The sequence below is a fragment of the Cervus canadensis genome, chromosome 2, assembly GCF_019320065.1.
Source record: "Cervus canadensis isolate Bull #8, Minnesota chromosome 2, ASM1932006v1, whole genome shotgun sequence".
Lineage (NCBI taxonomy): Eukaryota > Metazoa > Chordata > Mammalia > Artiodactyla > Cervidae > Cervus > Cervus canadensis.
In genome coordinates this window covers 107,149,803-107,170,251 of record NC_057387.1, presented here as the reverse complement: position 1 = coordinate 107,170,251, position 20,449 = coordinate 107,149,803, and the positions used below count along the sequence as shown (strand labels likewise).

General features: G+C 61.1%; 2 protein-coding genes across 3 annotated transcripts in view; one reads left to right on the top strand and one right to left on the bottom strand.

Moving 5' to 3' along the window:
- NGEF (neuronal guanine nucleotide exchange factor) overlaps positions 1-10,152 on the top strand; it is a 120,147-nt gene extending 109,995 nt beyond the window's left edge. For both annotated transcript variants that reach the window (XM_043462011.1, XM_043462013.1), the window contains 7 exons: positions 1,000-1,074; positions 4,417-4,506; positions 5,533-5,696; positions 6,082-6,237; positions 6,991-7,070; positions 7,795-7,899; positions 9,123-10,152. In XM_043462011.1, coding sequence (XP_043317946.1) covers positions 1,000-1,074; positions 4,417-4,506; positions 5,533-5,696; positions 6,082-6,237; positions 6,991-7,070; positions 7,795-7,899; positions 9,123-9,313 — 861 coding nt within the window. In that variant the 3' untranslated portion in view covers positions 9,314-10,152. The remainder of the gene's footprint in view (positions 1-999; positions 1,075-4,416; positions 4,507-5,532; positions 5,697-6,081; positions 6,238-6,990; positions 7,071-7,794; positions 7,900-9,122) is intronic.
- A 2,198-nt stretch (positions 10,153-12,350) lies between these two features.
- On the bottom strand, positions 12,351-19,886 carry SNORC (secondary ossification center associated regulator of chondrocyte maturation). Its single transcript, XM_043462014.1, has 3 exons — positions 19,636-19,886; positions 12,765-12,947; positions 12,351-12,516 (listed from the first exon to the last, which is right to left on the bottom strand). Exons 1-3 carry the CDS (start codon positions 19,706-19,708, stop codon positions 12,407-12,409), a joined length of 366 nt encoding a protein of 121 aa, XP_043317949.1. The 5' UTR covers positions 19,709-19,886; the 3' UTR covers positions 12,351-12,406.
- Positions 19,887-20,449: the final 563 nt, after the last annotated feature.

Genomic DNA, 20,449 nt, shown 5'->3' with positions numbered 1-20,449 from the left:
CAGGGTGGGCGCTCTTGGCACCCAGGTGGCATTTAAACCAGGTTTCAGCCCGGTGAGAAAAGGTGGACTTGAGTCACACTGTCCGCTGGGAGATGGATTTGCGAGTCGGGATGGCTAAAGGCGGGGTTTGCTGAGCCCCACCCCTTGGTACGGGAGGAGAGGTGACCACACAGAACGGGTTGGGCCTGCAGCTGAGGGAGGTCCAGGGGTGGATCTGGTCTGGAGCTCAGGAGAGAGAGAAAAGGGTGCCCATCACCCTGGTGTCCAGCTGGTGGGGATGATCCTCCGCCGTGTGGGGTGGCTGGAGATGTTTGTCCTGTAGCCGCCACGTTGGGGCAGCCTAGATGGGGCAGAAGGGAGGTGGACATTGCTGAGACAGGCCCAACCCTCCTATGGGACAAGAGCAGATCCAAACTACAGGCACGAGAAGACCTGGGAGACAGGAACCTCGTAAAATATGGAGAGAAATGCAAAAATTGTCATTTGTAGGCTAAATCCCCGAAAACCCAACTATTGGAAAAAAGACTTTTTTTTTTTTTTCAATACAACCGGAGTGAACAAAACCTCCGGATCATTGCTACTTGGCTTCAAATGACAGGCCCGCTGTTGCTGCTGCAAACATTGAGCTTGATTCAGGACAGGCAACCCTGGGTGACCCCCCCTGGGCTGCTGGTCCTGCCTTCCTGCCTCCCCGCTGCCACATGGTCAGTCCCTCTGCTTTGGTCTCTGCTATAGGGAGATTGGGGCTCTGGCGTGGCCCTCGTAGTTAGTCCTGGGGGGAGACCGTGACTCACCTTAGAGCCAGGCAAGGCTTGTGTGCAATGCGGGGCCCCCGGGTCGGTGGAAGGTTCTCCCGCCCCATGTCCGCACTCTTCGTGGGGGGTGTCACAGCCACGTGAGGCTGTTGAGACCAGCAGGGAGGCCGCCACGCAGAGGGGTCGGGGAGTGGAGGAACGGCCATCCACGATGAAACTAAGTGCGGACTCTCCCTGTGTCCAGAACATCCTGAAGAGGGTGGAGGAAAGGTCTGAGCGCGAAGGCACCGCCTTGGACGCCCACAAGGAACTGGAGCTGGTGAGTCGCGCTTCCTTTTTCCACCTTTCCCAGTAAACTGTCTTCTCTGGACCCATCTCCCCGTCCTGCTCCCTCCTGTCTTGGTATTGTCTCTGGACGATGCAAGTTCACTTTCACATTTGCTCTGACAGTTCAGGAAAGTCACTGGCTCCAAAAATTAAGTCAGGTGGGGCCTGCACAGGCAGAGGGCTTCCTTCTCACCCCAGGCTGCCACCATGTGGGGTGGACCAGGCCCCCAGTGGGCGCCCTTTATCCACTGACGTGTTTGTGGACCCCTCCCGCCAACCCCACACAGCTGCCATCATCACGGCCCTCAGAGGCCCCGCGTTCATCCTTGCCCATTTCCAATGTCAAACGCTCCGGCTTTTCCCTCCCCGCCCACGTTCTGAGGACAGTGCTGGCTCTTCTTAGGCCCTGGTGCAGCTCTGCCCCAGGCTTCCTACTGCAGTCCCCTCCATCCCACCTCTCCCCTTCCCACCTCTCTCCCAGCTCTCAGCTATAGAGCTGCAGGAGATGCGCCCACCCCGCCAAGCTTGGGCTCTTACTGCCCCAGAGTGGAGAGAAGCCATCTCTGCTCTTCATCCTCGGACAGAAGAGCTCCCTCCTGGATGTTGTCAGCAGAGCAGACGCTGGGCGGGAGGGGTTGGTGGACGTTCAAGGATTTGTCTTAAAATGTTTGTCTTAAAGCACCATCACGTGTGTTTGGTTCTGGGTGTCCGCTGGAGCTGCGAGCCCACTCTTGGCATCTGTGCAGGGGGCCACTCTGTCATGCTGTGACCCTGTAACAGGGCCTGGTGTGGAGAATTCCTTTCCACTTAGTGTACCAGCAGCAGCAGCTTAATAAAAAGACTAGCCTCCATGGCTGCCAGGTGGTGGTTCTGAGCCACTTCTGAAAGGTTGTTGCTGAGCCATGAAAGACGCCGGGATTCTTGGCCTCCGGAGGAGATGAATTCAGTCTGGGGCCAGTGACGAGGCTTGATCACTCAGAGCTTTTTGTGTGATAAAGTTTTATTAAAGTATAAAAGAGATAGACAAAGCTTCTGACATAGACATCAGAAGGGAGCAGAAAGAGTGCCCCCCTGCTAGTTTTTAGCAAACTGTTTTATGTCTGTTCAGTTCAGTTCAGTCACTCCATCATGTCCCAACTCTGTGCAACACGCTGGGCCTCCCTGTCCATCACCAACTCCTGGAGTTTACTCAAACTCATGTCCTTCGAGTCGGTGATGCCATCCAACCATCTCATCCTCCATTGTCCCCTTTTCCTCCCACTTTCAATCTTTCCCAGCATCAGGGTCTTTTCAAATGAATCGGCTCTTCTCATCAGATGGCCAAAGTATTGGAGTTTCAGCTTCAGCATCAGTCCTTCCAATGAATATTCAGGACTTTGTCTGAAGGCTGAGGCAGTTTCACCAGGCCCCTCTCCCACAATACGCATTTTTGAGATGGGATGGAATGAGGCCATAAAACAATTGATATGAATACTGGTTTATTGAGCCATTATCAGACCAAGGTTTGAGAAAAGAAAAAAAAGTTAGTCTTAGGTGGAACCATTTTGAATAAAGGCAAATTCCAAAGCAAATACATAGTTTCATTACCATAGCTTAAGAAAAACGTTTCCACAAGAAAACCACATTGGTTAGCTCAAAGTTTGAGAGAAGTTAAGTTCAGGTGGAACCAGGTGTCGTCATGGCAACCCAGAACTTTTAGGAGAAAGCTCCTTTTAATTTTGTATAGAGGAGGAAAAAAATCTGAGACTTGTAGCTTTGTTTCCTCCTGCCACTTAAGGGAGAGATAGAAAAATGTCTGACACTTACAGCCTGTCCTCCGTTTGGAGACCGCTGGCCTGCCTGCCTGTTACTGTCTCACTTTGAGCCACGAGGACTTTGTAACTGAATGCAGTTATTTCTCCCCAGGTCTCTCCTCGTGTCATTCACTCCAGGCCAGGTAGCCACTAAATCCCTCTGGCAACTGTACCCTTTGAGTACTGGGGAAAATGGCACTCCCCTGCCAGCCTAGTTGGGGAAAGGCTGGCGCCCTGACCGGGCTGGTCAGGGAGGGTCAGTGACCCTCCAGCCTGGCTGCCTCTCCCAGGGTCCTCTGCCATGCCTGGAACACACGCACCCGGTCAGCTGGGGGCTTCCTCCCAGCTCCCAGTGGGCCCCAAGAGGTCTTGGGGTACCAGCAAGTGTGTTCTGTTTTCAAGTTGTTTTCTGCTTTCCCCTCCCTTTTTTATTTTTCCTTGTAATGTAATGCTTCTCATTATTTACATATTTTTTTATAAAGGTGGGTTGTTTTCCCCCTAATGTATAAAATGGTGCTGAATACAGATTCACAAATTGTTGACAAGCAGAAAGGTGGCAAAGATCCACAGTTCTCCCACACCCCACTGCCAACATGCTGGAGCCCACCCTTCCAGACAGACGCCTGCACACCCAGTGGTATTCCCTGCAGGAGGGGCTTGTGGTTTATAAGCCGGCTTTGCCCTCCATTTCAGTGAACGGTGAACGTGGGCGTCCTGGTGGCTCAGCGGTAAAGAATCCGTCAGCCAATGAAAGAGACCCTGGTTCGATCCCTGGGTCGGGAAGATCCCCTGGAGAAGGGAATGGCTACCCACCCCAGTATTCTTGCCTGGAGAATCCCATGGACAGAGGAGCCTGGTGGGCTACAGTCCTTGCAGTCGCAAAGACTCGGACACAAGTGACTAACATATTCTCTCAGTGTGTGTAAAATTAGTGCATTTTTTTCTTGACTTCAGAGTACAGGGTTATGTGGATTTACAAGCACTAATCAATCCCAGTTGCCCCGCTGGTGGACATTTAGGTTGAGGACAGCTTTCCTCGTTCCAAACACCACTGCAGGGGATACGCCACACACGCACCTCTGGGCACCGTCTTCCTTCCCACGTGCTGAGTGCCAGGCCCTGTTCTCAACACCCGTGATCCTGAGAGGATATCATGTCCTTGGAACAAGGTCACAGAAAATCTGCTTTCATTCGGCCTCTTGGTACCTGGGTCGCCTCCCAGGAAGCTTGGGGGGAACCTGTGTTCCCTTCACATGTGACAGGGCCCAAATCCCAGGCCTCCGGCATTTCCAGGCTGACAGATGAGAAAGGACGTCTTGCTGAAAACCATTCCCTTAGATGATGCAAGGGGTCGGCGCTGCTTTCTGTGTTCCCTGGAGTCTGCGTCCCGGTAGGGACAGGGCCCCAGCTTTCTCCACTGGAGCTGAGACCCCACTGAGACTGGCCAGTCAGTGTCTCAGCTGCGGCCTCAGTGCCTGAAGGATGTGGCCAGAGACCGCCGGCTGCCGGGGGTGCCTGACGTGTCCGCCTTCCTGTTCCAGGTGGTGAAAGCGTGCAACGAGGGTGTCAGGAAGATGAGCCGCACGGAGCAGATGATCAGCATCCAGAAGAAGATGGAGTTCAAGATCAAGGTCAGCCACGCGTCCCCAGCCCCGCCCGCCGGCCTGGAGCGCAGGCCACTGGCCAGGCCCGCTGAACGGCCACCCTTGGGTCTCAGCACGATGCCACCCCCGCCGAGGCCCTCCCTGACGCCCCAGCGGAGGGCCCTCCCCTGCCCCCAGTCTCCAGGCCGTCACTTTGGCCTAGACTGTTTTCTTGCGGGGCAGTGCAGGGACCCGGAAGCGGCCTGCTCTCATTTATAGGCTGCGTGACCTTGAACAGTCAGCTTGCAGGAAGAACATGACATGAACCAGTCCAGGGATTGTTAAACCTGGGCAATTTGAACATCTGATGGAAATTACCGACCTTCTTCCCCAACTTTGTGTAAAGCTTCAGGCATCAGTGACCCTAAGGGCCCCCAGGGTTTCTGGGGATGTGGGCACAAGGGCACAGTGCCCGCCGAAGGTCTGTGAGGTCACACTGGTTCTTTGGGCACCGAGCCTCAGTTGAAGATGCAGACCTCGGGGTAGTGGGGAGGCCTCTCGTAGCTCCACTTGCTAGCCGAGTGCTGGGTGCTGAGTAACCGGCCCTGAGCCTTGGAGCGGGGGAGTGCAGGCCTGGCCTCCTTGCCCTGGGGGACCCAGTTCTCCCCTCTCCCCTGGGAACCTGAACCCTCCTCTGATTGTGCATCACGCAGGCTGAGCCTGGTGAGGGATGACAGCACACACGGGCATCCACATGTACACACACACCCCCGTGAGTGCAGACGCATACAGGACACTCGGACACACTTGGACATGAGCATGTACGCACAGACGCACATGAGGACACACAAACAATAGACAGATACACACCTGCCCACTCAGGCACACACACACCCCCTTCCTGCGTGCGCCCAGCACCCGCCCGTCCCTCCCACCAGTGCCCCGTGTCCTGGGCCCAGCGCGGTCCCCGACACCCATTACCATGGTTACCACCCCAGTAGGGGGTACCAGGGGAGCCAGGGCAGGGTGCAGAGGGCACAGACGTCCTGACATGGGCGCCCCCCTGCCCCCCAGTCGGTGCCCATCATCTCGCACTCCCGCTGGCTGCTGAAGCAGGGCGAGCTGCAGCAGATGTCTGGCCCCAAGACCTCGCGGACCCTGCGGACCAAGAAACTCTTCCGGGAGATTTACCTCTTTCTCTTCAACGACCTGCTGGTCATCTGCCGGCAGATTCCGGGGTGAGCGGCAGGCGGGAGGGGCGGGGAGTCACCGGGGCCTGAGGGCGATGCCCTGGGCCTCTGGGCAAGTTTATTTAAACCCCTGCCCTCGTGCCGACTGGGGGCGGTTCTCCTAAGTATGTGGGGGTGCAGCTCAGTGCCTGCCGCCCGGGGTGTGCCCAGCCGCTCCCGTGTCAGGGGTGCGGACCCTTGTCCACTGTCCACACCACGGGTGGGGGGGGACTAGGGGTGAGGGGGACAGGCGTTCAGGTTGGGGGCTTCCGGAAGTAGGTGAGGAACGGCCGCAGCGGGGCCAGTCCCGCTGGCCAGGGTTGCAGTGGAAGGTCTCCTGGTAATCCGAGCATCCTGGGGACCAACACGCCCCTCCTGCCACCTGGGTCCCCAGAGACAAGTACCAGGTGTTTGACTCGGCCCCGCGGGGCCTGCTGCGAGTGGAGGAGCTGGAGGACCAGGGCCAGACGCTGGCCAACGTCTTCATCCTGCGGCTGCTCGAGAACTCGGACGACCGGGAGGCCACCTACATGCTGAAGGCGTCCTCTCAGTGAGTGCCCAGGGCTGCCGACCCCTTCCCCGGGCTCTCTGCCCGCCCAGCTCCCGTGTTTCCTCCCCCAGGCCATGTCCAGAGGGTGTCCATCCCGTGTTAGCGTCGGGGTGGGGGGTGAGTGCGTTGCTGTCTGTGTCTGTGTGTGTGTCTGTGTGTGTGTGTGTGTTTGAGTGAGTGTTCCCTTGGGCCTCAGACTCTGATGAGCTGTTGTAGAGCCCTTGGGCCAGGCCAACCAGTGAACCGCCACTGCTGGGCAGCCTCGGGCCCACCTGTCACCCCTGAGCGGCCAGGCCGTCTCCCCTGCACCCCCAGGGCTCTGAGAGGGACGGCCAGGTCCACGCGGGGCGATTCTCTGTGAGCCCCGGAGCTGGGACGCCCAGCGCCCAGTGCCCTGCAGCCCGGAACTCACAGGTGTCGCCCAGCACGTCAAGCCCAGTTCCGACTGCCTCGGGGGAACAGGGAGGCACCAGCCTCTCCGAGTCCACAATTGTGGCTCAGGGCAGCCGGCCACCCAGGGCTCACCTCTGGGTGGATGTTGGGGTGTCGTGGGCTCACCCTCACCCACTGACTTGAAAGATGCCCCAGGGAGGTTCTGCAGAGCTCCACCTGGCCCGCTCCCCGCTGCCCTGCCGGGGCCCAGTGCCAAGCTCGGGACCCCGGGGCCAGCCTGCCGGGTGCCTGGCACCGCGGTTCCCCTCGGGTGGGCGCTGATGCTCTGTGGTGGCAGCATCTGCACTCTTCCTGATCCAGGAGCGAGATGAAGCGCTGGATGACCTCGCTGGCCCCCAACCGAAGAACCAAGTTTGTTTCCTTCACATCCCGGCTGCTCGGTAAGCGGCGCACTGGGGAGGGGGCGCCCGCCAGGTGGGACAGGTGACGGTCAGGGAGGACCCTGCAGGTCAGCCTTGGACAGGGGCCTCTGCACTCCTCCTAAAAGGCCTGTGAGGCTGCTGAAAGTCTTCTTCAACTGCCCGGAGGTCCTTCACACCCCGATGCACGCTTGGTACCCCACGGAGGAGGACATGGCGTGCCTGAGTTTTGCAAACGTTTCCACGGTTAATGAAGACATAAAAGTCACTAGGTCTTAAGTGACCAGTGCTGCAAGGAAACCAGAAGGGATTTGGGCCCAGGAGGCAAACGCCAGTGTTCTCTGGGGCGGCCAGTCATCTGAAAACCTTCCAGAATAGGAAAGGGCTCAAGCACCATCCTGACCACACTCACCGAGTCCTGGGTGTCCCCAGGCCGCTCCCAGGGCCCAGCCCAGGACCGAGGAGCCTCCTTCAAAGTCTAAGAGCCCCCCACAGCCTGTTCATCCCTGCACCCCAGATGGCTTGTTCAGAACTCCCGGCTGTTTTGATGTCCTTTTCTTTGGAGCCACGCCCACCCCTCCCTCCAATGAGCCCTTTTCCAGAGGCTGCCTGCGGTCCGCCCTGTCTCCTGGATAGGGTGGGATGGGGGTGGGGGGTGGGGGTGGGGGGCGGGGCTGGGTTCTGCGGGTGCCCGGCCAGGGCGGGTACCACGTGATGAAGATGGACCACCTCCTCCTCCCTTCAGACTGCCCCCAGGTCCAGTGCGTGCATCCCTACGTGGCCCAGCAGCCAGATGAGCTGACTCTGGAGCTGGCCGACATCCTCAACATCCTGGACAAGACAGAGGACGGTGAGGCCCGGGGCTGGTGCCTTTGCCCGCGGGGCTTCCTGCGCCCACCCATGGGGCTCTGCTGGGGGGAGGGGGTGCCTCTCCCTGTGTGGCTCCCCACGCCCACCCCATGCCCAGCGGTCCCCTTCCCCTCATCCGGCCCTGGCATCAGCCTCCCTATCACGGTAGGAGGAGGGATGAAGGACCAGGAACACCCCGACCCACACCTGTATTTGCAGCAAGCTTCCAGATGAGCCTGTGAACACCAGGCTTGTGGCCCCCGTGGGCCATGAAGCCACCCCCTGGGGCTCCTGCCCACTCCTGCTGTTGATACCAGCGCCAGAGGCTGGCTCCCCTCTCCTGGAAAACGGATCCCTTATTTCTACATCAATTGTTCCTAATCTAAATCCCCAAAGTGCACAAAGCGTCTCTCCCCACCCCAGTTCCTCCCCTTTTTTGAGGTCCTGGCTGGAAGGTCTCAGGCTGGTGACCTCCGGGGAAGACCATGTCCACCACCGCAAATCCTAGGGGCTCACCCAGCACTGCATGGGCTGTGGTTCCTGCCCTCTCCCCCCGCCCAGAATAGTAACAGCCTGACACCCCTCCCAGTGGCCTGCAGAAGACGTGCCCCTGCCCCTCCAACCCCAGGCCTCAGCCCCGCCCAAGGACCTGCCAGCAGGACCTGCAGTTTAGGCCACAGCCCCCCACCCGCCCCCCGCAGGGACACCGTGATGTGGGGGTGGGGTGGAGTAGAGAGTCAGGGCACCTGGCCGGTTGGTGATCTGGCCGCCCTCAGCTCTCAGGAGCCTGAGGCTCAGGGAAGGGCTGCCCAACAAGAGGGTGACGGTGGCATCCTGGGCCAGCTGCCATCCCACCAGCCCCTTGATGCCTCTCGCTTTTGGGGGTGGCGCCTGGGGTTTCCTGGCCACAGGTGAGGCAGCCTGAGATTGCTGAGGGCTTGGGAATGGGTCCCAGAGTCAATGCGTGTGGGACCCTCAATGGCATAGGGTGTGGCCGGCTCCTCCGCCTCCCTGGGCACAGGCGCCGTGCCCCCCAGGAGGGCAAGCTTCTGGGGGTACCCCCGGTCTGAGCCTTTCCATCAGCGGGCGTGAGGGCAGGGAGCCCCTGGGAAGGCCAGCCGGACTTCGCAGTCTCCCTTCCGCCTGCTCCCCATGCACCAGAGGGAGGCCCAGCCCGAGCCACTTGGAGAGAGTTTGTGACCCTCCGTCTCCCATCCCTCCTAGGCTGGATCTTCGGCGAGCGTCTGCATGACCAGGAGCGAGGCTGGTTCCCCAGCAACATGACTGAGGAGATCTTGAACCCCAAGATCCGGTCCCAGAACCTCAAGGAGTGTTTCCGTGTCCACAAGATGGACGACCCTCAGCGCAGCCAGAATAAGGACCGTAGGAAGCTGGGCAGCCGGAATCGGCAATGACCCCTGACTGCCCCCACACCCCCCACCCGGTGGAGGGATGTAGGCAGGAAGGAGCGAGGCCTGGCAGGCAGACCCCACTGGACAGTGGAAGGGGCTCTGGGGGAAGGCCCCGCCTCCCCAGGCAGCAGGGTGTGACCTGACCTGGGTGGGGGTGGTCTTTGCCGGAGTCACCCCACCCCCTCCCTGCCACGTGGTTCGTGCTCATGTGTCCTGTCCCCTCGCTCACCCACTGGAGAGAGGGTGCCCACATCTCTCTGCTGCATTTGTAGATGAGAAAGTGTACTTTAAGCAGTATTACACCCCCTCTTCTTCTGTCTCTTGGAGGGCAGATGATGGGCAGGCTCCAGGGCCCGCCCCTGGTACTGAGAGGCCCCAGACCCCAGGGCGCCCTGGGCCCAGGGCAAGTGCAAAGGTGATGGTGTCATGACTTCCTGCACGTGTCCTCTCCCCCCGGAAGCTGTTAGACTTGGCCAGGCGCACATGTGGACCACCCTGGCCTGATGCGCTTGATGAGCGGCCCTTGGTCTTCGATTCAGAGGACCAGGAGACCATCCGTCCGCCTCTGTCCGCCTCTGCCCCTGAGCCTCCACCCACCTCTGGCTGCACGGCTGGCCTCTGCCTCATGGCAGGCCTGCCAGAGCTTGGCTGAGGGCCCACGCCACCTTTGGCTCCCTGACCGGCTGGAGGTAACTTGTTACCTGCCCCTTCAGGAGCCCGGGTGTCACAAAGGAATGACTTGGCCACTGCATCGTGTACGGGTTATGGTTCCGAGAAAAGCAAATATCATTTTTGGCTGCATTAAAAGAAGCATCATGTATAAAATAAAAGAGAGGAAGGTCTCCTTGTTTTATTTCCCTGGTGCACACAGGAATGCCGTGTTTGGGTCTGGGCAGGGACAGAAGAGCCCCCTTCGAGGCCGTGGAGGCAGCCTGTCCCAGGAGACGGCTGAGGAGGCTTCCCGTGGAGGAGGAAGCAGCCAGGATGGGGCCTCAGGATGGAAGTGGATCTGGACCTCCACTTGTGAGGGACTCCACAAACAGAAAAAGGTGTCTGAGGCGATGGGGGATACCCTCTTGCAGTGAGAGTGAGAAGGCAGGGTTGGAAGACCACTGTGGGACAGAGGTGTGTGTGGGGTGCGGTGGTCCCCTAGGGGATCCGACCACCAGGCTTGAGACTTCAGTTTCCAATCCAGCCAGCCACTGGCCCAGGGCACTTCTTCCCAACTTCAGAGGCGGTAGCCAGTTACCTGGAGGTTGCAGTGGGTCCTCGGAGCCACGCCCCTTCCCTGGTGGAGGGGGGTGCCCCTGGAAACCAACCCTGCCCAGCCCTGCCTGGGGCCATGCCCTCCTTGTCAGGACGCTGATCAGAAGCCCAGGATTTAGATGGAGCATCTTCCCCAAAGTCACAATATAGTTGGGATTCTTGGGACCTCAGACCCTTTGAGAACCGGATGAATCCCTGGAAGATTCAGACCCGTGCCACCTGCTGGTCCAACTGGGGAGGGACCCCCGGATCCCAGTGAGGGGCTGATACTCTTGGCACTTCCTTGCTGCAACCCCAGCAGGGGCAAGGGGCCTACCTGCACCTGAGTTTCCCAGGAGTTGGGGAAAGGGGAGAGGGGCCATTTCTGAGCTGCATGCTGCTCTTGGGGGTGGGGGTGGGGGGCAGGTCGTTGGTTCTGGTCTTTATCCAGCTTTTGTTTTTGGAGCTGGGAGACGGCATAGTGACTTGTGTCATCTACTCTAACGAGGCTTTGGCTACTGGAGGTTACGTGTAATAATTTATAAACAGTTTCATGAAAACCAGTCAGCACCATAACAGTCTTTTATAGGCCGAAACTTTGAAGCCATGACGTGTCTTGGGGAGTGTGAATGGGTACCACGTGTGGTCATCTGGTGTATCCAAGTGGAGAACACTGATCTTAGCCAGAACAAGCGGGTCAGGGGCTCAGACAAACGAATGAGATCAAGGTGGTTGCTAGAGATAATGGTGGGGGGAAAAAAAGGGAAGAAGGACAGCTCCCCTTTCCAGCGCTCACTCAAAAGAATCCTCCTGTGGACCAGGTGTTAAACCATCCCTGGGGTTTGCAGACAGCCCCCCTACCCCAGGCCTTAGGGTCCTCACTCCAAGACAGTTCTAGCTTCTTTCCTGCTGCATCCAGAGCAAGTAAGCCACTATTTCAAATCCCTCTCTAAATCACAAAGGTTAGCCTTCCTGGGAGGTATGGGAGACAGAGGGCCTACCCAGGGACCCAGTGCGGGGGCCAGGTTGGGAAACGGGGTGTTCGGTCTGGGTGGTTCCTCATGCTTCACCCAGCCCCTAGGATTTCAGGGCTGAAGGGACGAGGGTCGAGCTTGAAAGCCCTTTTTGTTTTCTAACAAACAGCCATCGCGCGTGGGCTTGCCTGCTGGGCCAGAGGCTGGGCCACTGTCAGCTGGAGCTCCACCCGGCCAGGCGTGGGAGGCCATCTGGGGCTTGGGTTGGGGAGCGGGGACCGGGGCCCACAGCACCCAGGCTTCACCGCGTGGCTCATTGGCTCCTGGGAGTCGAGGGGCCCCAGGGGTCCGGAGGGTGCGGGTCTGGGACTCAGACCCCACAGACAAGCGCCCCGGTCGGCTGCCGGAGTCAGAAGACTCCACCAACAAAATCACCGCCCTGTGGTTGGAAGCCGGGACGCCCGCGAGTCACGCCGACCCCGCTGGGACCCAGCGAGGCCGCGAGAAGCAGGGCGGTGGGCACGGGGCTGGCCTTCCCTCTCCAGCCCTGGGGGCCTCCCGCCGGTCCGCGCTCCCTCGCAGCGCTCTGGGGCCCGCGGAGGGGCCGGCGGGAGGCAGGCGGCAGGCAGTGCGGAGTGGGGACGAGCAGGGGCCCCGCAGACTCTGGCCAGAGCGCACCCCTACGGCCCCCGCACGCACCCGCGCTCCCGCGGGGGGCCCGGCGCACGGGCGCTCCCGCACGCGCCCCGCGAGCACAGCGACAGCCCCGCGCCCCCCACGCCCCCGCTCGCCGACACACTCACGCGCGGACATAAGGAGACTCGGGGGGCGCGCACCTGGGGTGCCGCCGAGCCGCACCGCGGCCCCTTTATTCGCTTCAGGAGGCGGAAAACTTTCTCAGCGCGACCACCACGAGCGCCAACACCACGCAGGTGGCCAGCAGGGCGGCGATGACGATGGCGGCGATGGCGCCGGGCCCCAGCGAGCCTGCGGAGACGGTGTGGGGGGGCCGGGTCAGCCAGAGGCCCGCCCTGCACCCGCCCCCCACCTCTCCTCCCGGCCCGCCCCCCACTCCTGCCCCCGCCCCCACCCCTTCCTCCCGCGCCCCCATCCCTAACTCCCCCGACCCCCCCCACCCTTCCCACGATCTCCCGTCCCCCCAGCCCTCCCCCCCAACCCCTTCCCCCCAATGTCCCGCCTCCGCACCGCTCCCCGCACCTCCCGCCCTCGCCTACCCCCGCCCTGGTCCAGGCGCTCCTGCGCGGTGCTGTCCTCGGGGCTCGGCGTGGCGGTGGGCGCGGGCGGGCCGCTGACCGCCGGCTCCCAGGCGGGGCTGGTGCTCTCCACGGGGTCTTCTCCCGACGGCAGCTCGGCGGGCTCGTTCCACAGGGTGGGCGCGGGCTCCTGCGGGCCCTCGGCTGCAAGGCCAAGGACAGATGTGGGGGTCCCCGGCGGTAGGTCCGACGGGGACCTCGTCCCCGCCGTTGAACGACTGGGAAGGGGCGCTTCGCGGTGCTTTGCGGGAGGCCGGGGCGAGGTGGGGGCGGGTTGCCACGTGTGGCCCTGGACCCTCTACTGGGGCCAGGCTGCCCCCACCCAGGACGGGACAGGTTGATGGGGGCGGGGCCCACCCGCAGGAGGAGCTTCAGGGCAGTAGGGACCGAGGAGGGGGGACCACAGTGGAAGGGGCACTATATTCCCCAGCAGGCCCTGCAGACCCAAGCTGAACTTAGCCTGGGGCAGTGACACTTTAAGGGTTCTCTCCCCACACAGGGCAGCCTTCACCCTGGAGAGGGCGCCAGGACGGGGAGGCAATGTCCTCTCCAGGAACCAGGGACTCTGCCCAGCGGGCGGTGAGGGGCAGCTGTCGTGGGAGGTGGAGAGGAGAGGCCCACCCCACCCCTGGGCGGCCAGCCCTGCTTCTCCCAGGGCCTGGGATCCCGCGCGGGCACGTGCTTCCACACGCCCCCCAGTGTCTGAGGCTTAAAGCCTAAGAGCCTCTGTAGCCCGAGAAAGCGTGATGCCTGCACTTTGCTCCCTCCAGACCGGACAGGGCCAGAGGGCTGGGCAGGCGGAGCTTGTTCGGGAAGGTCCAGGAGCCCCTCACCCCCACCCTGGGATCAGCAGGGTAGCCTCTGGGCAGCGTTTATTTTGCAGGACCCTTCCTCCGCTGGTAGGTTGGCAGGTTCAGGGTACACAGGGGCCCCTGAGGGCAGGATGAGAATCTGGCTTGGGAACCCCAGCCCCACCCCCATCCCCACTGTGGTCCCAGACACCCCAGTCTTGCTCCGCCTTCAAGAATCCTAGCCTGGGGAGCTACACAGCAACACCCCAGCCATGGGCCCATCCAGCCTTCTCAGACTCCCAGTCAAGTTCAAGACCAGGCTCCAGGCTTCCCACCCCAGCTGCTGAGTGATCTGGGTGTGATCCAGGGATGCTGGAATGGGCTGAGTGGGCATCACAACATAGCGTCTCAATGACGCCAGCAGGGAACCATGTGTTCCTGCTTCTGAGAAGACCGGGGCTAAGGGTAAACTTAGGTGGGTGCTGGCAGTTAAGTGCTCCTGGGGGTTGAAGCCCCGGCCAACAGTCACAGGTTGTGCCTTCCCAGAAACTTCCCTGGAAGGTGGGGTTCAATCAGTACAGCCCTGGTGCTGGTGGTAAACAATCCGCCTGCCAGTGCAGCAGATGCAAGAGACCTGGGTTTGATCCCTGGGTCGGGAGGATCCGCTGGAGAAGGAAATGGCAACCCATTCCAGTATTCTTGCCTGGAGAATCCCATGGACAGAGGAGCCTGGTGGGCTAAAGTCTATGGGGTTGCAAAAGAGTTGGACACGACTGAGCACGTAGCAGCAACACAGCCCCGGCCAGCCTCCCTGCCGGTTCCTGGGGCACTTTTCACTCTTGGGGCCTCCACTCCCAAGAGCCCCCCCCCCAACCCCGGCTCCTGGGCACAGACAAGCCAGACCCACACCCTGCTTCCAGGCTCAGCACCTCTTGGAGAGGGGGTGCTCTGGGAAGACACAAAAGTATTTCCAGGGGTCTTCTGCCAACAGTTTCCACTTGGGGCAAATCATGAGTGAACAGCCAAACCCAAATTCCAGGACAGTCTTCAAATAACTAGGCTTTCAAAAATATTAAGGTCGCGGGAGACAGAGAGTGAGGGGCTGTTCCGGATTAGAGACCGAGGAGTTGTAAGAACACAACGCAGCGTGAGTTCCTAGAGGGGACACTGTGGGGTCCACTGGTGAACGGTGAACTCGAACGCAGGATAGGTAAGAGTACCGCATCCTTGTTCATTTCCTGATTTAGACAACTGACTCTGCTGGGTAAGAGAATATCCTTGTTCTCAGAAGTATTTAGGGGCAAACGGGCATGGTGTCTGTAGCTTAACTGTCAGATGGTTCAGCAGTTGGACGGGTGAGTGAGTAGACAGAGATGGGAAAACAGATAAGAAAATACAGCAAAAAGTTGGTGGTTGGTGAATCCAAGAGAAGAGTCTACTGGAATTGATTGGATTATTCCTGTAACTTTCCTGTAAACTTAAAAGATCTTTTCATGATGAAACCTTACGGGGTCCCCAGCTCCCCAGGCCCTGTCCCTGGCCGCCTCTCTCAGGCCTTGGCTGGATCATTGGCGAGGCTCAGCTTGCAGGCAGGGACCACTATCACACTCCCAAGGCTTGCCCCGGCCTGGGCCCCTTTTCCAAAACATCCCTGGCCGAGGAGACCTCCCAGGGGTGGAAGGTCCCTGCACCCAGTGGGTGGAAGCTCCTCTCTGCAGGGCCCCAGCTGAGCTGCAGTGCTGGGGTCTGGGGGCCACCCTGCTGCAGCACCCACTTCGGTGACTTCCCTGTGACTCTGTCAGGCCTCACTTGTCGCTGCTTGGGAGGGCTGAGGTCTGCCACCGGCAGCTGCCTACAGAGGGCTCCATGCCCTCTGCATGCTTGCCTCGGGCTCCCCGGGGCTGAGCAGAAAGAAAGGCCTGGGTCTGAGATGGTTGGATAGCATCACCGATACAGTGGACATGAACTTGGGGCAAACTCTGGAAGACAGTGAGGGACAGGGAGGCCTGGCGTGCTGCAGTCCGTGGGGTTGCAAAGAGTCGGACAGGACTGAGCGACGGAACAGCTACCACCCGCCGCTGGGCAGGCCCTGGGGTCTGGGGCTTGCAGACTGTGAGTCTCCCAGATAAATGGACAGGCCCCCGGGTCCCCACTTGCTCACCACTCACCCAAGATAGAACAGCAGCCAGGCACCTCCCTATCCCACCTCCAGCCAAAGCTCACCCCAGCTGCCAGGCATCTGGCCAGGGAAGCCTCCACAAGGCTACTGGGTACCAGGCCCTGACAAAATGGGTGGCATCAAAGGAACCAGCCCCTAGCTAAGGGAGAGGGGTGACAGGCCCCTCAGCGCCTGGAGAGCCGGGGCTCTCTCCCAGGAGCTGGCAGTCACCCTCTGCCCTCCGCCAGAGCCTGGGGGGCCATCTCTGGGGGAGAAGGGGGCCCTCTGAGGAGGGTACTTGGGAGGCCCAGCCAGCCCGTCTCCCTGTCTGTCCCCAGTGCCCCGGCCCCGTTCTGTCCCTCCCCCGCAAAAGCCTGGACCCTCCCTGCCAGACACACCAGCCCAGGCCTAATACACACACTGCCCCCCAACACACACACACCCTCCAAAACTCAGCCAGTCTCTGAAACTTGAGGGGCTGCCCCACTGGTTTCCAAATCAGAGAAAGAAAAGAAAATGAAGTCGCTCCGTCATGTCCGACTCTTTGTGACTCCATGGACTGTAGCCCACCAGGCTTCTCCATCCATGGGGTTTTCCAGGCCAGAATACCGGAGTGGGTTACCATTTCCTTCTCCAGGGGATCTTCCCCACCCAGAGATCAAACCCAGGTCTCCTGCATTGCAGGCGGATTCTTTACCAACTGAGCTATAAGCCAAACCAGAGCAAAGTGAAAATGAAAGTCGCTCAGTCGTGTCTGACACTTTGATGGAACTCTCCAGGCCAGAATACTGGATTGGGTAGTCTTTCCCTTTTCCAGGGGATCTTCCCAACCCAGGGATCGAACCCAGGTCTCCCGCATTGCAGGCAGACACTTTACCCTATGAGCCACTTGGGAAGCCAAATCAGAGGGCTGGGTCCAAATCCGGCTCCATCGCCCCAGGACCACAGCAGACTGGCTCGGCCGCCGGCCTGCCCTCCCCGACCTGTGAAACGGGGGTTGGGCCGTGCCTCTCCCAGTCCTCCAAGTTGGTGACTGTGCTGTCACGGCCACCATCAGCTGCTGCCTCTGCCCCCCCACCCCAGGCCTTTGAGGCCTGGACAGCATGGCCCTGGACACTCTGCGGGCTCCGCGCCTGCCACAGCTGACCGTCACAGGAGACCCCCGCACCCCCACAAGGCTGATCCGGGCTGCACGGACTCATCAGGACCCCAGGCTCCCGGCCAGCCCGGGGGGCCTCCCCAAGGCAAGCGTGGGCCAGAACCAGAGCCTGAACTGGGGTCCCCAGCACTCCCGCCAAGGAGGTGCAGCTGCCAGGGAGAGGGGGGCGGGTATTTTCCTGTCCTCGCCTGCTTGCCTCCGTGTCTGCTGTTTGCTGGGGTTCTCCAAACTACCCTTGTGGGGAGCCGGGAACAGGAGCACTTCTCCGGGGGGTTCCCCACTGTAGGCCCCTTCCGGGGAGGGGGGAAGGTGGGGAGCAGAAGTGCCAGGCAGAGAGGGGCTGGCGTGGAGGCAGGCGTGGAGGCTGGGACCCAGGAGTAGAAGGTGTGGGACCCAGGTGTGGAAGGCGGGCAGAGATGCGACGTGAGGATGGAAGACGGTGGGGGGGACAAGGACTGGGGTGAGCACGTCCTGTGACTCCGCCGCTGTGACTGGAGAAGCCAGAAGTGGGGGCCTTGTGACCTCGCCACGGGCCTGGGCACTGTGGGCTCCCCGCTCCGTCCCCCAGCCCCACCGCCCCCAGCCGCCCTGCCTTTCGGTAAATAAGTTTGTTTTAACGCTCACCCTGACCACTGGGCCCCGAGGCCAGGCGCCCAAGCTCACAGACGGCCTTTGTGCAGCCATGAAGGGCCTTTTCATCGGAGCCCTGGCCTCCCGCCCATTCAACCTGGCTTGCTCCCTCCGCCGCAGTAGCTGTGGCCACAGGCGACCGGCAGGGAGGGCGGCAAGCCAGGCCTGGGTCTCAGCCACGGGGGCCACCCCGGCCTCCCTGCTCGGGACCAACCCCAGCCCAGTGAGCAGCAGGCCAGGGGCCTGTGGGGCCGGGCGCACACCTGCTCTGAGCCTCTAGCCCGGGACAGGACAGTCAGGAGGCTCCCCGACATGCTCCCGCCCCGAACGGCAGGAGGAACAGCAGTCCCGCCGGAGCCCAGAGGCACTGGGGTGGGGCTGGCCCGCCTGCCCCCCAGTTGGACCCGTGGAGGGGAGTCGGGAGGTGAGGCCAGGTGAGGTCCCCATGCCGCCCACCACGAGGCCGTGCCCAGCATTCCTGTGGCGGCAGAGGAAACCCACCCACCTGTGTACACCCCGTCTGACCTGGCACCTCTGGCCGGCAGCCTCGGCTGGAAGAGCTTGGCTGCGTGGGCACCCAGGAATGGCACAGAAGCTGCCCACATGGGCCCTCAGACCCCGGGGCAGACGGGGCGCCAGCATCTTCGCCTCCACCCGCTTTGACCACCAGGCGGGAGAAGCCGTGTCCCTGGGGTGGGTGGGGCCCACAGGAGCCACGGAAGATGCCACCCTACTTTGGATCACTTCCCCAGGGCCCTGGGCACCACGCCAGGCCCCTGGCTCGCCCAGCAGACGCCTCTCCCACCCAAAGGCAGGCGAGGCAAGGAGGGGGTTCTGCCCTGAGACTCCCCTGCGCCCAGCAGAGGAGCTGGAGACGTTTCCACATGTTCTCCCAACCTGTACTGAGGGCCGCCAGCCGCCTGGCCCGTCCCGCGAGCCTGTGCGCCCGGGAGACCTACAGAGACTCTCCCGCCAGGGAGGCAGAGACCCTGCGGTTATCACGGTCACGCGGAAGAGGAGAGGTGCAGAGCGCCTGAGGGACAGCAAGGAGGACAGAACCAGCAGAGCCAGCCTGCGAGCTGCTTCTGGGGCTTCTGGAGAGAGTCCGGGGGCCCACGGGCTCCTCACCGCCCCCCACCCCGTTCCTCCAGGTCTGTGTCTCCATGCGTGGCTGTGGGAGTCACCCCAGGCCTCACCTCCTCTAGCAGCTCTGCCCAGCACATATCCACACAACACCCAGATCCACAGACACCCCCAAAGTCCACGCTGCAGAGAGGGTCTCTCAGGGGCCCCCCCACTGGTTTCTCCAGCCCCAGGACTCCCCACAGGAGCCCTGACACCGCCCTCCTGGCCACAGGAGATGGCTTTCTTCCAGGAAAGAGACCACCTGGGAAGTGTGTGCCTTTTAGCAGCCGGCCTGGGCCAGCCCCTCCCGGCACAGGGCCCCACAGCAGTGTCCAGACTGGGGCTCAGGTCCCTAGGAACCCGCCACTTCGAGGTTGGCGGGACTCTTCCCGCCAGACCCCAGACCTGGCCGTTTTCAAGCCTCAGCGCGGGAGCATCTGGCCAGCATCCTCCTTGTTTTCCAGAGGGGTCTCAGGTCCTGTGCTCCCCCCTGGAGTTTTTTTCCCAGGATGGAAATAGTACCCGGGTTTTCCTTTTCAAAGGACATTTGAGAAAAACAGAGGGGAAGGGTTTGTGGGGCTTCAAAACATAGACGGCAGAGCTCTGTGGACCTCACATCTGGGGCCTCTGCCTGTCAGCTGCTTGCCCCCTGCCTGGTGCCCCCTCCCGACTCCCACCCAGATTCTCAAGGCCTTCCTTCAGATTTTAGGGTGCTGGAGTAGCCCCCACCTCCCCTGGGCAGCTAAGGTCCCTGGCCCTGCTCCCCAAGCCACTGTCCTGCTTCAGAGGTCACTGTCTCTGTGACGAACGACTCCCTGAGGCCTCCGATGCGTCGGTGCCAGCCTGTGTCCCAGGGGAGCCCTTCCCGGAATCACCCCAAATGGTCACCCCACCCGGCAGGCCTCAGAGAGATCCCGACCTCGAGGCGCTTCTTCGCCTCGGGAGGCCGGTGGCAGGGAGCACCCTTACCTGTGAGCACCGCAGGGGCCAGCACCCCGCAGAGGAGCAGCAGCGCCATGCGCAGGGCCAGACAGCACGCCATCCTGGCCGGGGGGCGAGCGTGGCCAGCGAGCGGGAGGCACCAGGGACTGAGCTGCTCAAACTTCAGGGCAGAGGGAACGAGGCATCAAAGGGCTGGGGAGGGTTTTCATCAATGCAAACTCTGTCCTCCTGGGACACCGTGCCCGCCCCCCACACATGAACACACACACACACACACACAGCCAAGCTCAGAGCTGACTGCTTCCCTGAACCCTGTAGCAGCCCCACCCTCAGAGAGGGAAAGAGGAAATCGCTCTTTCCCTCCTCCTTCTCTCTCTCTGTCTCTCTCTCACACACACACACATATGCACACACACACGGGTGCACCTGGGCCACTGAAAGAGATTCTCAAACCTCCACGTGCAAAAGACTCACCCAGGGCGACTGATAAATGCAATGGCTCTAGCACTGTCTCCCAGTGGGTCACGGGTGAGCCCAGGAATCTGCATTTTAGTGCTCAAGGCCCAGGCCTGAGTGACCCCAGCCGTGGGCTGGCAGCACGGACCAGGGCCAGGCTCTGCTCACATCTGGGTTCTTGACACCTGGCAGGGAGCGGGTGCTCGACAGAGTTGGTGCAGCTGCGCTTCTAAAGCCGATTCCATCCAGCCTTCTAGCAGCTCTCCTCTCTCCGGAAAAACCCACGGCATTAAACGCCCTGTGTCCCTTCCTCCTGCTCTCTGTTCTCCCAGGTACCTGGGACTTGAAATACCGCTCGTGTGTTCATGACACTTGTGTCCAGCCT